We start from the raw sequence: 17338 nt of genomic DNA on the forward strand, positions 1-17338 counted from the left end.
CAAGTAATTTTAGTCTGGTTTCTTAGTTTAGTCTCATTTCAAGTGAACCAAGCAGCTTTTCACCAAACTGAAGAGGCTTGTTTTAAGTTGATAATTCCTTAATATTGATTAAAATCTTCTAGTTCCTTTGGGAGATTATTTCACTTACTGTGCCATTTCTCTCATGTGGTAAGCCAATGGTTCTCAAAGTGTGGGGCGCGTCCCCCGGGGGGGGGCGCAGTGCGATTGCAGAGGGAAGCTGTATGGATGAGTGAAAAACAGTCACTCTAAAGTGTTTCACTGTAAAGATGGTTTGTAGTTTGTTTTGTTGCAACCTGAAGTGTGAAATAAACTTCAGTGGAGTTTGAAAACAAAATATGTGTATAGGTTTATGTCTGGTTGAACAATGTGTGCGCCCAGTTGATTTTGTTTTTTTCCATTTTAGTGGGGATTTTATTGTAATCCATAGGGGGGCCCAGAAAATCTTTGGGAACTACTGTTGTAAATTAAATAATCTACCAATGGAACCAGTACTTTTTTTTGCTAATATTAAGAGATTATCGAGTTAAAACAAGCTCCTATATTTTGCTGAAAAGTTACTTGTAAGATAGATTTTTCTTATTTCAAGTGCACCAAGATATTTGCACTAAAAATACTTGGTAAGATTTTGTGTTTTTGCAGTGTACAACACCTTTTTATTTGTCTTCTGCAATATTCAAACTTACCTGTAAACCATATCTATCAAATATCACCACATAATGTTTCCACGTTTTACTTTAGATTTTCTTGCTGATTCAGAATCACCCATCCATGATTTCAAAAGTATCCTTCATTAAATGAACATAAAAGTTTTCAATAACGTATTTGTTTTACGCAGCTTAGCATTGCTTCATTATGTACACATGGTACCATCAAAGTGCTGGGCTTTATTAAACAACCTGTGTGTGTAAAAAAATAATATCTTTAGATAATACTGTTAAGAGGCAGGTCACAGTCTGAGTTTTTTCATGTGGCGTCTTTTCTCTCTCATCATTTCACTTCTTAGAATGAAAATGATTTAATACTTGGCAAAAACTGGGTCCAAATTATGGCGTCCACGCTTGGGACAGATATGAGCAGCTGCCTCAGTGCAGTTTGTTGTAAATGCTTAATCCTCCTCTCTGCGGTAATCCGCGATGCGTTGCCCATCAGATGAGCCTGGAGTTGCGGAGGTACTCGATGAGAACCTTGTAGACGAACGTGTACTGAGACAACGTCTGAACCATCAGCATCCTCTGCTCGCGCAGCAGCCTGAGGACTTCTGGGACAGTCAGCATCTGAAACAGTGGCGGTTCTTACACAATGCTCATTCGCAGATGGACAAATGCTAGTTCCGGTTTTCCTCCTCTTTCACGAAGGATAGTTTACCTCGTTGTGCTCCAGACAAGCTATCATGATCTCGGAAAGGATGACGACTCCAGAGCGACCCACTCCAGCGCTGCAGTGGACCAGCACTGGGTTGACGTTCTTCGGGTCACTGATGGCGTTCGTGTGTCTCCTCACAGACTGGACCTCCTCAAGGTACGCTGGAGACGTATTCACAGAAAGAAGAAGTGATAGATCATCTTTAAAATATTTCAGAATAAGTCAGTAACAGATTGGATCGTAAAGAGCAGACTGGTTCCACTCACTGAGGAAGCCTTTAAAGTCCTCTGGACAGCCGTGGTCAGGCCAGTCCGTGTACTGCAGGTGCCAGACGGTCCTCTCTTGGTCCTTGGGCACGTTTTTGATCTTCAGCCCTGTGGTGGCGTAGCAGCCAGACTCCGTCCTGAAGCGCGTGGTGATCCTGAATCGGCCGTAAGTCACCGTGTTGTGCCGGGAGCCGAGACGAGGCCAATAGCGGCAACTCTTCTCTCGACCGCTCTCCTGCAGGAAGGCAGGGGTGTGGAAAACTGCCGTTGTAGTAGAAGGAGTTCCTCAGGGAACCATATTCGGCCTCATCCTTTACCTCCGTTTAAAAAGAACCTTCTAGATCTCTGTCCTGACACCTGATGACGTCGCTAGATATGGCTCTTAAGTCAACAACCTAAAGCCCATTTCTAAATACCATAATTACATCTTTTCCTAATTAAAGGCTGTCTGTATCCTTTAGAGAAAGCTTTCGAGCTGTTCATCTATAATTTACTTCCAACTTCAACCCATTAAAATAACCGTTGAATTATCTTGTATTATTTATATGAGAGATATTTATTTAGACGTCATTTTAAAATCTATTGTTTCAAAGGGAATGACACTCTGCTACCAGTTTCCACCACGGTAATAAATAATTTCTGAATTTAAAGAATAATATATATTTTTTAAAATACATCTGGTTATTTTGGGATTTATCAAACAGAAATAATCTGGTAGATCCCAAAAAAAAAAATCATAAAAATAGTGAAAGTTTTGCCTCATTTAATAACATATTAGAGAATAATTTCTATTTTCTGAGCAGGGCGATGTATCTGAGCATTTTAGATAAACCCAAATGAATGAATAAATACAAATGTTTAACTTCGATTGTAAGGAGTGAACACACCTCTTCAGCAGTCACCATGGCGATGATGGAGACGTCCTCCTCCCACACCATCTGCCAAAAGTCTGCACACGTGTGAGACAGAGGACCCTGTGCAGCGATGTAGCTCCACGTCTGTCCACCTATTGTTACCTAATGGAGACAATGGGAGGAATGTCAGTGTGGAAGACTTGAATGCCACAAATAATCCGACACGCATGACTGACGAAGTTTAAATACTCATTTTGAACAGCAGCAGTGCACTTGCTAAAATTCTACAAAGCGAGACTAAATGCAAAACCGAAAGTGTTCTAGGAAAGCATCTGGGCCCTGAGAAGATCTCAAGAAATTAATCCAATCCTTTACATCATGTCTGTGACAATAAAGTTCCTCCTGTGGAAAAGCAGCAGCTCCTGGTGTTTAAATGTAGAGACTGTTTGAGTTCTTGCTTAACTAGTTTGTTGGTTGCATCTCCTTGCTTCTAATGTTCCGCATTAGAAGCCAAAAGGTTTGTGAGCCACTATTAAACATCTCCGTGCGTCTCTTACCTTAACATGCGATGCATTGATGTAGCCTGTGTTGTTTTCTTTAGTGGGAACCAGCTCCACTCTGCTGCTGTCGTAAGGCAGGACGTCTGCGAAGCGGTTTTTGTCCCTGTTCTCTGGAAGCAGGGCTGTGTTGCAATCCTCTCCTTGAACGCGCTTTGGGACGCTCTCAAACTCCTTCAGCAGCTCCCCCATTTCCACATGCTGCTCCAGCAACTTACACTGAAACAGACACACACACTTTAGGCCAACCCAATTATGTCTAAGAATGTTAATGGAAAGTTGAGTTAAAGGGAAAAAAACCTTGTCCAGCACTGATAATAATCGCATCTTTAAGAAAACTGCACACCAACGCCAGTGTAAGAAACAGGGTTCAGTTTCAGGTGGACTGCAGCTGGAGGACATCTATCCATAACAAGAGTTACGGTCACATTTTTGTCTTTTAAGGAACAATTTAACCAGGGATGATATCAGAAATGTCTGGATTTTCATCACGTCTTTAACCAAACACAGATGTCTACCAGGAACATTCTTCGTGCTTCCAGCTGTTGAGCAACTTTATGGAGATCCTGATGTATTATTTTTCCAGGAGGACTCGGCACCTGGCCACGCTGCCAGATATCCCAGCTGGTTTAGAATTGCCAAAAGAAAGACGAGAGAGACCAGATCCGACAGTGCAGACAAGTTGAAGGTCAATAATAACGTAATTAATGATCGGCTGCAATAGAGACGAAAGCCTAACACTGTCTGAGCTGCGGGAGACATTTCACCAAGGCAACACTTTATTCAACAGAGTAAATAATCAGCAAAATCAACAGAAATAAATTCTTATTTCTGTGCAATGACTCTGTTAAGATAACTACAATTGAATTGAAAATAAAGACGTCTTAATGATATTCTGATTTATTCAAAAGCACCAGTGTGGATTAAAGTAAATGGTTTAGGATCCTGGGCTGATTTCATGAAGAGAACAAATTATCCAGTGCAGTGAGCTGCGCATAATCTTCCTTGTCTTTAGTCAGATCTGAAACAGCTTAAGATTACATTTTATGGGGAAATTCTTTGAATTTTAAACAGATAAAAATTGGATATTAAAATGCGGAAAGACTTTTACAATACCTCTAAGAATACATTACATTCCGTCTAACGATGGTAATTGTTGTCATCAGTATAAGTTTAATGTTAGCTGTTAGAACAACCCTGGTTAAATTCCTCTTATCTCTTTTTTTTAAAGTACTTTCTAAAATGTAAATATTGTTGCTGTGCAGAGAAAAAAAGCACAACAGTTGCCATGTGTTCAAGTCAAAGAACGATGACCTTCAAAACTGTTTATAATGTTTTTACACTTTCAGACAGAAACACCATTATTTAGACAACTTAATCAGTTACTGAAGGAGGCATAAAGTCACACAATGTATTTTAAAAGAATCTCCATTACGTTTCCCTCTTAATAAAAATCCACACCTGAAGTTTAGGAACACCAACAAGACGTGCAACCCCTGTCGATCAGCTGTTTAGCCTTAGAGAAATATTTCTCTCTTCAGTTTTAAATGTGAAAATGAAACATTTGACGTGTTAATTCTCAAGGAGCAAGGCACCTAAAACCGAAGCGTCTTACTTTCTCATCGTTAGACGGCTGCTCTGGCTCGTCTTTGACCTCGTTCTGCACCACTTTCCTGGACACCGACAGGCCGTTGTGACGGGCCAGCTTCAGAGGGCCCATCTTCCTCACCTCTGACCTGGATCCTTTCTTCATCCCCTGTTGTGACCGAGCAGAGACAAAGACAAAAGATCGAGGAAAATGCATAAAAGCGTCAGAGAGAAAGGGACTCCAGACAGGTGAGGGGAGGGACGGCGCATGCTTGCTGACTGCTTTCTTTAGCTAAAATGTCACCTTTCCAGTTCAACGAGGAAGCGGGGCAGCATTCCTTCCTGCTGACTTGATAACCTGGAACTATTGTGGTCATCGTCTGCAGGCAAAGCAAACTTCCAACCCATTTTCCTTCTCTCTCAAGGTCCGTTTGTGTGATTTTCAAAAACGTCATTAAAAAACAAAAAAAGAAAATCTACATCTAAATTAGTATTTGAAGAATTGTTCCAGAAAAACTGACAAATTGCATTAATGGTCACTGCTAACCAGAGCAGCTGGCTACCCAGAAATATAACATTTGATACACAATCAGAGATAACGCCCTGTGTTTCATTTTTAACATTCCAGCTTTGTTACTTTATCCCAGAAGTGTCTGCCAGCTGCTTCTCTACGTCTAACGCCGACTTCTGTTGGCTGACTGGTTTCTTCTGCTCGTCTTGCCAACACCTTCACTTTCGTGTGTTTACAGGGAACAACTCTTCTTATTAACAAATGTTTGTATGTTGGTCTGCAGGAAATGACTGATGGGAGGCCTGCAACAGGGTTGATACGATGTCAAAACTCAAAACGTTTCAAGACTAATTGCGAAATGAGCTTAATTATTTCCAGTCTGATGTTTAATATTTTTTGAAGAACAATTTTGTTTACAAAGAGATAATAAATCATTTTATTTAAGGTTTTGGTTTTGTGTGTTTTTATTATTATTATTTTCTCTTTCCTTATTCTTATTGTTGCATTTTATTGTTGATATAAAAATATCTTGAATTAGGTTCCAGTGTTCTTTACAAAATTAAAGTTTATTAGTCTTTAAGAGTCGTAAACTGGCATTATAATGCCATTATCATTATACTAGTTGAAAATAGTCCAAAAATGTTATCGTTTGTTACAAAAACCACTGTGATCATATATCATCCAGCAAAATTTACCATTGTGACAGAAATACAAGATTTAAATTTCCAGCTTTTTGACTTTTTTTTTTTTTTTTACCAATTTTTGAATTTCAAAAAAAAAAAAAAAAAACTTTATTATGAATTTCTATCAGATATTTTTGACAGTAGTTAGGATTAAAATTAATGGTTGGTTGGACGGAGTCTTCTTATTCAGAGCTGGAGAACACCTAAATCAAATTTCGCACCGTGAGAGTTTCCCAGACTCTGTAGAAACCCTGATAACAATAAATCTGCCACAAGACAAAAAAAATCTGACTTTTAAAGAAGAAACTCACCGGAGGAGGTAAACCCTGCAACGTTTCCCCTCCAGCAGGAAGCGCGAACACGGGTCCCTTACTGAAGTCTCTCTTAGGCTTGTGATTGTCTTGCTCGCTCACATCGCTCTCAGACACGGAGGGCATAATTTCCGGTTGTCTCAAATCTGACAGCAGGTAAAGCGGCTCTCCTTTGTGGATCCGAGGGTGAACTTTATAGACCAGGGAGCTGGTTTTGGAGGGGTCTACGGCAGACCCTATAGGATACGCGGGAGGCGGCTCCTTTGGGATTTGTTGCTGAGTCGTCAAAGAGGACAGAGACGTCAGGCTGCGATGCTGCGGCGGTGGCGGCTGCTGCTGCTGCTCTGGAACAACCACCGCTTCATGTGAAAGAGGAGTGTGACGCCCAATATCGTCCTCCAACTCCTCATCTTCCCCACTGCTATGAACTAGCATTGTTGCATCAGACAGAGACTTTTTGTGTCCGTACTGTGCGTCTCCCCTCTCCGCTGTCTTAGCATGTTCTAAAAACACGCTAACCTGGGACCCAGAATGCACCACAGGAGGCGGGGTTGCTGCTTCCACTGCTGAGGAGGACATAGTTCTCTCTTTGACCCTCACCGCCTCTAGGCTGTGAGCCAAACCGGCGATCTCGATGGAGTTTCGCTTGTGAGCGTGGTACGGCTGTCGATGCGGCGGAGCGCTGAACAGAGGCTCCGATACTTCCTGCAGGGAGTGTGCGACAGGCAGGCTGTCTTCCTGGAAGGTCTGGACAGAGTGATGGACTCGCCTGGTGATTATCAGGTCTGGGTTGCTGCTGCTGACGTAGAGGTGACGAGACAGGTCGGGGGTGCTGTTGGCAGGACGCGGGTGAGAGTACTGGTAAGGTGGAGGCGGTCGGTAGACCTGCGTTCTCATGATGTTGGGGGCCGGATATTCCTGCGCCTGCTGCAGCTGGACGTTTGTGAGCTCAGGGACGCTGACGGCTCCAACAACGGGCCTCCGCTCTGCAGGATAGGGGTACGGAGAGGGGCTGTGGAAGCTGGAGCCCAGATGAAAGGGGTACTGGTGATGCTGGGAAGTTCCGCCATACTCTACTCTTATTTCTGGTTGGCTATAAACCAGAGGGTCCGGTCTGCTGTAGGCGTACGAGTTCCCGATGTTCAAATTCCTCATGGAGTGGCTCTGCCGATGCTCCTGAGACAGAACCATGCCCCCCGCCATGCCTCGGTTCTTCTGCCGCATCACCGTCTCGTAATCAGGAGTGGCGCGATAGGAGGGTGGGATGACCGCGCTGTGGCGATGGGAGGGAATGAAGTCTGGCCTGGTGACGTCACTCGTAATGGAGGGGTTGGAGGACATGGGCGAGGGCTGAAGGTAGTGCTGGGGATTGTTCAGTGAGCTGGTGCTGTGGGCGCTGTACACGCTGCCGTTTCGCAGACGCCCTCCGCTGCCGTACTCCAGAGGAGAGCGGTCCAGGCTGGTCTGGGAGTGGTAGTAAAAACCATTCTGGGGGTTCACATACAGGTTATCTACGAGAGAGTGGGAACATCCAAAGTTTATTCAGCGGGGAGAGCCGACAGTATCGTCACAAGATCATAACACAAAGGAAGGTAATTTTTTTTTTAAAAGGGAGTGAAAAGATTGGAATTGGGCACATTGGTTAAAAAGTTGGATATGGGTCACTTACGGAAAAAAAAGAAGAGGATTTCAATCACATAGTCTGACGTGGGAAAGTAAGACTATTTCTAGTCGGTGCTTACCTTGTGATGAAGTGTAGGGCTCCGTAAGATGGCCATTGTAGTGCATCTGGGGCATCAAGTAGGCCTGAGACTTTGGCTGTAAAGGAACAAAACAGAGATTTTATCACCTCTCATGATTACTAGAGTCAAAAGTCTTAAAATATTTATTTCTATTCAGATTAATTTACATCACAGTGGAAACCATGCATCAAATAAATAACTGGTGTAAAGGTTTCTGCAATTCATGAAATACACAAGTAAATGTCAAAACAAAAATTGCATACTCATGTCAAGCATACCTGAGTATGCGTTATTTACTATAATTACTGTCAGGAGGTTGTTTTTTTTTTTACTTAATTATTCTACATTTCTGTGTTGCAATTCATTTAATCTCTCTGGCATACATTAAAATCAGTGGGCAGGGCTCAAGAGCAACGTAGAAAAGATATTTGGTCTGCAGATAAACTGCAATACAGATTAACCAACAGAATGTTAGGAGCTACTTTATGAGCCAGAGTGAAAGTTGAGATTTTTCAGATGAGCAGGAGGGCAGGAAATATAAAATAAATAACAAAACTAATATAATTTTCACAGGCAGTGCATTTATTGAGTTACCACATTAAACCACTAGTATTTTTGTTCTGCAATGTATTAAAATGATCACATCTATAAATATTAAGGCAACACAGAAACCAGACCTTACATAAAGAAAGTTAGAAAGTTTTCCTTTTGTCAATTTTAACAAATTTTGCAGGGACAATTTCCAAAAGAGTGTTTGACATTGCATAAAATAAAACTGATTCCGCTGTACAGGTGTGTAGAAGGACAATGTAGACATTACCAGAGATATTCTCGTTGAAGATCTCCGTCTGACTAAATTGACTGCTGTAGGTGGAGTTTGGCTGAAAAGAACAAAACAAACAAAAAAAAAATAACAAAAGCTTATTAAAACAAAATGGTACTGGTTTAAATATTTCTATAGTATAAATGTGTTAAATTACCCAGAAAATCAATTTCAGGAAGATTCCTGGTCTCTAGTCCATAATGCTCATTAGTGTTGGGTCAGAACCCATTTGTCTTGACTAAGTTTAAAACAGGTATGTTTGATAAAAGAAAAAAAATCTACAGAGATGCTAAAATATCTAGAGTATTGAGATGCTTCAGACACATAAATGTTAACACATAGGCGTTAATATGGATTTATGGACCTTGCTTTATGCACTTTTGACTCATAAATGGCATGTGACAACAATAAACAAAAAATGCTTTACTGCAGAAAAGTAAAATTTATGGCTTTATGGAGCTCTGTGCACTGTTCTTGATCCATAAATGCCTTTATGTAGCCAAGCACTCTCTTCTTAATTGCCTTCATTTTGTTATAAACCACTATTAGCTGTTTCAAAGCGAGGAGATTTCCAAAACGGACTTTGTGCTTAGGTGTCATCTTATCATGGAACTAGAATTTTCTGATCCCCTAAGAGCGACTGATTCTTAGAAAAATAGAACATGTGGTCGCAATTATTGGCTCGACTACATTCTTATTCACAGACAAGCCTCAATACTTTAGGCAATATAGAGGCCTTTTATTTTGTCCACAGGCGGTGAACTTGTGGGAACACACAGACAGAGGGTGGCAGTGTTGCTCACCCCTTATCAGAAGGCAGACATGTGCGAGAGAGTATTGGAAAACGAGGAAAGGATAGAGTGAGAAGGGACTTCTGGGAGCTCTCAGAGTTCAGGGGGGGACTCTCCTCTCTGAAGAGAGAGAGGAGAATTGGAAAGACATGCGGTGAGACCGAAGAGGAGAAGGAGACGGTAAGGAGACAGGAACTAGGCTAGACATGCTGCAAAATGCTTACAAGTTGCTCTTGTTGGTCTTATAAAACTTGAGTCTGGCCAGACACATGCGGCAGACGTATTTAGAAGTTTCCATGTCGTCCTACAAACAAAGAAAGAAAACACATATTTGAAACTACAAGACAAAAAAGGTACAGAGGTGAACTTAACTTAGTTTGATTAGAACAGTCCAGTGGAAAAATATATAGACTTTCTAGCTTTTCCATATTTTTCACCCTCTCTGCAAAGTCCCCAACATGTCTTATGTGTTTCTTGATCTTCATCTTTACTGATGTTCTCTAAGAAACTTCTAAAGTTTTCACAGAACAGCTGAGATTAAATTAAAAACACAGATTCTATTAACTCGTTAGGTGACTTCTGGCAGCCTAATAGACTTTATTTTGGTGAGGTTAGTGTCAGAGTTTCACACTTTTTGACATGCATATTATTTTTCTTCCACATCACAGTCATCCATTATTCCGTGTTGTTCTTTGGCATAAAATTCAAATAAAATACATAGAGGTTTGTGGTTGTGCTCTGACAAAATATGAACAAGTTTGAGGAGTGTCAATATGTCCGCAAGACTATTTCTGTATTTCCACATCGGTATGCTAAAAACACACCCTAAATATATGTTACACACCCAAAGAGGGATTCAGCTTAGCCAGTGGTGAAATCCATAACAAATGCAAAATTCCAGTTTAGCCAAATAGTTACACAGAACAATGTTTTGGTTGAGAAGGGACAGACTTACGGTCTGGAACTGAACACTCTCCTCTCTGTTGCTGAGCTCCAGGCCAAAGAAGGACCTATTGTGACTCATGTTGGTAATTTCATGCCACCTGAACAGGCAGTAAAAATAACAAAGGATGTTACTGCTGTAAGACAGACACAACGGTCGACTATTTCCTAAATTGTGGGAGCACTAAATACCTAAAAATAATTCTGTCCTGCATACACATATTCTTAGAATACTTTTCGTTTACTATCCAAGCCGTGTATTTCAGTAACCTAGAGGAATCACTTCACTATCAACTTTGAAACATATAGCAGTCAACTTACACCCAATTTAGAGTACTAATAGGACATAGTCAGGCTATTAGCTTAGGTAACAAGCTAGCATTCAGTTGCTTTACAGACTTGTCAATTGTCGTTTGCCAAATCTGGTTTTAAAACATCTTCTCTTGAATAAGAATGGTAGGTGGCCTTCCTTTAGTCTCTGTGCTACGGCTCAGCTATCCGTTCCCTTCACACCATGTAAACATGTACAAATGGTTGAATTTGTAGAAAGCAAAGAGAGAGTATAGCAGCCTTTGTTCAACCAGCTGACAGGCAGTGCACAGCAAGAGATGACATGAATTTCTTTCAGACTTACCGATATAATAAAGGTGAACGTCCATTCTTATATTTTACGAAGATACCATCAAGACAGGAACCCAGAGTGACGTCTATGCCTGTGTTGTCCTGATCAAAACAAAGGAATCAAAATAAACTGAGAAAAGCTTGTTTTTTTCCCCCCACATTGCACCAACCAAATAGCTTTGTTCTGAATGGTTTGGAGAGCGCAGAGTTGCAGGGCGGATGCTGCAGACCCACCTTGGCTTGATAGCTCTCCTGCCCATAACCTTCCAATTTTTCAACCTCCTGCATGTACAGCATTTCTGCCTCAGGAGCTGAAAAACCTCTGAACAGAAGAAAAATGGATGATGATAAAATGAAAACGCCCTTAAAACACAAAGCAAACAAGGATACAACTGTTGAAGCAAGTCACAGCACAATGACTAGAGTCAACTTTTTTTGTTGTAGATGTACAGATTGATGGCTACAAAGTCATGAGGTGGGTAGAGAGAAAACTAATCTCTGGAAACTGGAGAGAAAAAACAACAACATTGATTCAATGCTGGCTGTCTCCTCTTCCCACTTCTTCAATAAGTTTGTTTTGTACTGTACTTGAACCTTACTCCTCATGGCATTCAGCCCATGTTTTGTTGGCTTTAGTTAAGGTCAACACGATCATTTTTCAGACATGTTCTTTTTCCAAGTCTGAAAAAGAACAGCTACTAGAGCAGACCTGGGCATTTTACAGCCTGCGGTCCGAATCCAGCCTGTTGACAACCTTTGACCAGAGTAGAAATGTAAATACCATAAGTGCACCAAATATAATGACTGCTTTTATTTTGAAGGTTACTATAGTTTTCTTAACATCATCAGCGAGCTTACGTGCTTCAGCAAATGTGTGAAACACAGCTCAGTCAGAAACAACCATTCAGAGCCAGGAGGAGGGTCCCCCATAATGTCTGCTGCGCTACTGCAAGTTCGTCACAACAGAACCTGGCATGAAAGCTCAGGCTAGTTAGAACGTCCAGCGGTAGATAAAAGTTTTCTGGAAACAGCAAATTAGCACATTGAACAACGCATACAAGTCTTTGAAAACTAGTTGATAAAGTTATGACATGAAGTTCTGCAAAGAAAATTAAAAAAAACTATTTTTTATGGTTTTTATAAATGTTAAACAGTGCAATAATTTAGTGATCCACACTAACTTTTTACATCTGTAGTTTGATGAGAGATCATAAATCATATGAAGGATCAGAGTATTTGTATGATTATATATCCCTATTTATCAAAATACTTCACCAGAAAACATTTTTTGCAATTTTTTAAGCATGTTTATAAACTAAACTAATATGTTAATAGTTAACAAATTTGAAAAGGAAAGAATAAACTGGAAAGGGGTAGGTAGAAAATAGGAGAGCAAAGTGGCCATTTGAACTTAAGCTCTATTGATTTCTTGATCCAAGTCCAGATAAGAATCAATGGATGGAAACATGCTCACCTGAATGACTGATAGAGAATTGCCACTTTCTGAGTGGCCTCCTCCAGCACGCGTTTATCCTGAATCCAGTCCTGCAAACGCAGTTAGGTGTCATACAGCTGAAGTGTCAAACAAAACAGCAAAAGTAACTTTCCCTACTGGAGAAAATAAAAAAAACTAGATACTTACAATAGGGAATAGTGCAAACTTCTGAAGAAATTCCTGGGAGTCGTATCGATTGAAGTCTCCAAAGTCAGCTGTCGGCATCAAAAAATAGTGAGTGCAGTTCAACACATAAACTCCAAAACAAAACTCTCAGGACTCGTTTCCTCATAGCACTTTGCATTTTTAACAAGAAAATCCATGAGGAACGTCAGTAGAGTGTAATACAGCACTGCATGACGGTCTAATTTTAGAACCACTGTCCGAAAAACATATTAGCAGCTTCAGGCTGTTTTCTAAAAACAACCACAGATGTGTTCAGTTTTTCAGATACGAGTACTGATTGAAAGTTACAACTGACAGAAGCCAAATAACAGTTTCCGAATTAACATATCAAATTACACAGCGAAGAAATCTCAAATGGAAGAACTTGACAAACCAGATGTTGACATTCAGAGACAGCATATCGCAAGAATCAATGCCTTTTGCTTTGCTCTACGTAAAAGGCACTTTTTACCAGCTGCTTAGAAAGGTGACTTTTAAATAGAAGCTCTGCTGCACTTACCTATTTAGCTCCATTGCTGGAAAACATGCAGCGTTTTTATTAAATCAAAACAAGTCCGCCGTCCAAAACTGTCTATAAAAATGTTTGTCTGAGCAGCATGAGTAATTTAATGTAATTTATAACTAATTTGGTGTTTTGTTTAATATGAATTCAGAAATACACCAATAGGCGCAAAATGATCTTTTAGTGTGTTGCATGTAAACGGAGTCGGGGCCAAAAACACACAGGAACAGAAAATCTTACATTTCTGGCAAAAGCCTAAAGCTGCACACAGATTTTCACCTTGTACTGCTAAACTGGCTAAACGAATAGCCTGGTCCAGTGAGCATGTGATCCTGCCCTCCAGAACATCCTTCTTCAACTGTAGGTAATACTGGTATCTGTGGGACAGTGACATGGAAGTAAGAGCAGAGCAAACACTACAGGCTTTAGTGCAATCAAAGTACGCCATTAATCTCTCTGACAGATTTTCAACAACTCAAACCAGAACTCTTGAATCATTGTTTCTTAAATGTTTACATCATGGGAGTTGTGGTGGTTTTCTGAACTTCACCTTGTGATCTCCTGTTGCAGTTGGGTAACACTGGGTATGTAAAACAAAACTCCAAAGTAAACTGTGGGCTCCTGCCCATATTTGTCCAACTGTTTCTTTAACGCTTTCTCCAAGTCGATCCATCTCTGCTGGTTCTGCTTATTGAAGTACCACAGACTGAAATATGTGATCTACACACAGACAAACAGACAAATACACATTACCCACAGAGTGGTGGAGGACTGCAGCCTGAGGCAATCTGGAAGTTACTGGCAAAATGAAAATGACCATCTCTAAACAAATTCAGCGCTGGATATTGGAGGATATCACAGCTTTTAACAGAAAACTTCAGCCCAATTAAAACATCCTTGAGACTTTTTTTTTTAAATGTTTTGATATTTAGGGAACATATAAGTATTGTCCTCCTACAACTATTTGCTGTTTCTTCTTACTCAGTAAATGACATTAAAGCATTTGCTTTCAATTTAGCTTGCAGTGCAACATTAAGATATCAGGTCTCTTGCAACAGAAACAACTTTACTTTTAGTTTCAACTGGAAACTTGAAACCTTTAAAATTCTGACTCTGCTGTTTCTATGACACTGTTAGACATTTGGAATGGTTTCATTTATCTATATATATATAAAATAATTTTAAAAATTATAGTAGCACTCTATGATTGTGTGTACATTAGTTAAATAATATATTCCAATGTTACACTGATTTGGAAAGAAATTGCTTGTCTCTCTGTTCTGTTCGATTCTGGAGTTTCAAGAAGGAGTCTGACCGGAGGACAGCCTAACTAAAATATTTTACTGCTGAGATAGCAAGTCCTAAAAGGAACAATCAGCATTTGTTTTGAATGAAAACCCATACATACCTCTCTTAACTCAAGTCTCTGGGCTACTGCCTCCAAACATTCCTGCCCGGTGCTCTCCACAGACAGAGTAAACTCGACAAACTCTCCATTCAGAAGCTGAATCCGAGTGACAAGACAGCTCTTGCTTGAAACAGTATACCTTCGAGTCCTTTTGAGCTTAAAGCCAAATGGCAAGGGCATGATTTACTCGTTTCACAGGTGGCGTTGTCTTGTCGTCCAGAGGAAGTACTCCCTTCTGGTGTGCACTCCAACACAGTGAGAAAGTCTCAAGTCATGAGTATCATCATTTAATGTCAGCTCTGATACGTGAGAGGAGAAAGACAAAACATGCGCTGAGTACAAGAATATAGAGGGACAACAAAACACTGCATAACAAAAAATATTTCTTGTTACTTGTCACAAAGCAACTCTAATAGTAGCCCCAACTCTCGCTATCCCTAGGCACTTATTTCAGGCAGTGGTTAAAATACTATAAAATTATGCACACTTTTGAGAAGCTAACACAGCATCAGTTCTCTTATTAAACTATGTGACTAAATAGATCCATCTGCATCATGTCAACAGCAATAAATCCTGCAGCAAATGTCGACATGCTGTTTGCTGTTTTTTTTTTTTTTTTGCATGTTGAAAAACAAATAATGTAATGTCAAATGTACTTTAGTGACAAAATCTAAGTTTATTGCACTTAATTGTTTGAAAATGTATTCCCAGTACACAAAAAAAAATATGAGAGTAAGGAAGAAAATGAGACTAATTTTCAATCATTGCCATAGCAGTAGCATGTTTTCCTAGCTCTAAACTGGTCAAAAAGTTTGTATACCTGCTAAATTAATTTTTGCAAATGTAATGTATTAGAACAAATTAAAGTAGATATTTGGGAGTTTTTCTTAATTTTGAGAAAATATATTTTAATAAAAAAGTTTTAAGTATTCATTTATTTTTGTTTGAGCAAAATGGAAATAACATCAAACAAAATATTGGTGTGCATTAAACTACATGCTAGTGAAATTGAGAAATCTTTTATTTTTGCCACATTTTCATATTCATTTCCAAAAATTAACAGTGTTATAAAACATATCAAAACACTTTAAAATAGAAATTACAGTCATCATTGGTCAAGAGAAAAATAAAGTAAAATAAAATATATTACCTGAAAATATTTATATCTGTGTTTTCCCAGTGTGTCCCTAAAATATCTAGATAACAACACACTTTTATTTACATGCGTCTCTGGTCTATTGTTAAATTTGAAGAAATATACACTTTGTCAATGTTTAAGATTGAGAATAAACTATTTTTCTTAAATTGAACGTGTCATATTGGTGGAAACTGAAGGGAGGGAAAACACAGTTTGCTTTGTAAACATGGAAAAAAATTAAAATAATTTAATACTAATGTCATTCTTGAGTACAAAATTATGTAGATCTTTTATGAAAACACAGAAAACTGCTAAACAAACTTTGTCTTTACGTTTACATATTTTTAAAACTGCTCAGTTGGAGATCATTTTTTCCAAAGTTGTTAAGAAGCATTTAGGAGGCCCTAACAAGCCAGATGCGGTCCCGGAGCTGCAGCTGCAGACTCCTAAAAACCAGGGGTAAGAGGTGAGGAAGAGTGATTCATCTTCAAATGTATGATACTTGTGGGAGAAGTCATTTCTTCTGGTGTCATAATCCAGACAAACACAGTTTTACATAATCTTCAGAGCTGCATTTTCTACTTTACAAACCTTGTCGACATGATTTTTTTTTATCCCTCATTCATTCAGTTTTTAGCTGTTTTAATGCTCATTTCGAAGAAAAACATATAGCTGCACAAATATTTTAATTCCGCCGCCTTCATTTTTCAGGCTTTTGCTTGGATAATCCCCTCCCGGCAAATAGCCTTGACCTACAGCTAGAACCTGTGATTCGAAAAACATACCAAAACAAAAACAGTGCCTTTTCATTAACTCCACGCAGTTTCAATCTCACATTCTATTAAATAATTCAAACACCTATATTCAAATTAGTTGGATAAATAAGGTGGCGTCTTCTATAGATAATCCCCATTTTCTTTTGCTATATTTTAAAGTAATTCAATTTAACAGCCAACTCTTGCTAGCTAGCCAGCTAACTTCAGTTCCAGCAAATAGACTACACCCTCGGGAGGCTGACGTCGCCGGTAAATATTTTGGGAAGGAAAAAAGGTGTTAACTTTACCGTTAGCCAAGAGATGTAATTTAAAAGTCCAAATTATATCCGCTCCTTAAAGATTTCGTCATCGATGCCTGCTGAGAACAACTCTTCGGATACTTTTTTGATTTTGAGTGAGACTTTTACTAGACTGTAGTTATTCCGTAGACCTGAACTAACGCAGCAACTCCATGCCTCTCTTGGCCCAACAGTTCGCTAAAGTACCAATCGTGTTTCGCTTCCTGGGATTGGAAGAGCAACAAGTGGACACTGTCTTCCTCCGCGCTGCTGTATATTTAGTACATTCGTTTTAGTGCCCACCTACATTTCGAACTAAAGTGAATAACACTAGAAGTCCACTGTGAATACACACAACCTATGTGGGTGTTAGTATTTTATTTGAAAACTTATTCAAATTCGTTGTAGTCCCTTAGCGGCGGAGGAATATACGGGGCTTTTCAGTGGCATGACATCAGACAGCTGGAATGCTGACCGGTGAAAA

General features: G+C 39.6%; 1 protein-coding gene across 2 annotated transcripts; it reads right to left on the minus strand.

Moving 5' to 3' along the window:
- Window positions 1-885: 885 nt before the first annotated feature.
- ptpn21 (protein tyrosine phosphatase non-receptor type 21) lies at window positions 886-17081 on the minus strand. 2 transcript variants are annotated; one of them, XM_044143788.1, is made up of 20 exons: window positions 16864-17081; window positions 14663-14961; window positions 13805-13974; window positions 13534-13631; window positions 12714-12781; window positions 12546-12616; window positions 11306-11393; window positions 11085-11173; window positions 10464-10551; window positions 9733-9812; window positions 9521-9628; window positions 8715-8775; window positions 7895-7970; window positions 6153-7663; window positions 4676-4816; window positions 3061-3279; window positions 2537-2665; window positions 1650-1884; window positions 1387-1544; window positions 886-1295 (listed from the first exon to the last, which is right to left on the minus strand). In XM_044143788.1, exons 2-20 carry the CDS (start codon window positions 14840-14842, stop codon window positions 1167-1169), a joined length of 3699 nt encoding a protein of 1232 aa, XP_043999723.1. In that variant the 5' UTR covers window positions 14843-14961; window positions 16864-17081; the 3' UTR covers window positions 886-1166. The 2 variants fall into 2 exon arrangements, with proteins under 2 accessions (XP_043999723.1, XP_043999724.1); XM_044143789.1 differs by lacking the exon at window positions 9521-9628 and having other exon boundaries at window positions 16864-17080.
- Window positions 17082-17338: the final 257 nt, after the last annotated feature.

This window comes from Gambusia affinis, linkage group LG16 (assembly GCF_019740435.1).
Source record: "Gambusia affinis linkage group LG16, SWU_Gaff_1.0, whole genome shotgun sequence".
NCBI classification, from domain to species: Eukaryota; Metazoa; Chordata; class Actinopteri; order Cyprinodontiformes; family Poeciliidae; genus Gambusia; species Gambusia affinis.

Bases quoted from the DNA above. Each gene is read 5' to 3' on its own strand.
- ptpn21 (XM_044143788.1), bottom strand. From the start codon at position 14,842: ATGCCCTTGCCATTTGGCTTTAAGCTCAAAAGGACTCGAAGGTATACT. The intron at 12,617-12,713 runs GTAAGTATCTAG...CTGCGTTTGCAG, and splicing joins AGTTTGCACTATTCCCTATT to GACTGGATTCAGGATAAACG. The intron at 4,817-6,152 runs GTGAGTTTCTTC...CGGTCACAACAG, and splicing joins TGCAGGGTTTACCTCCTCCG to GGGATGAAGAAAGGATCCAG.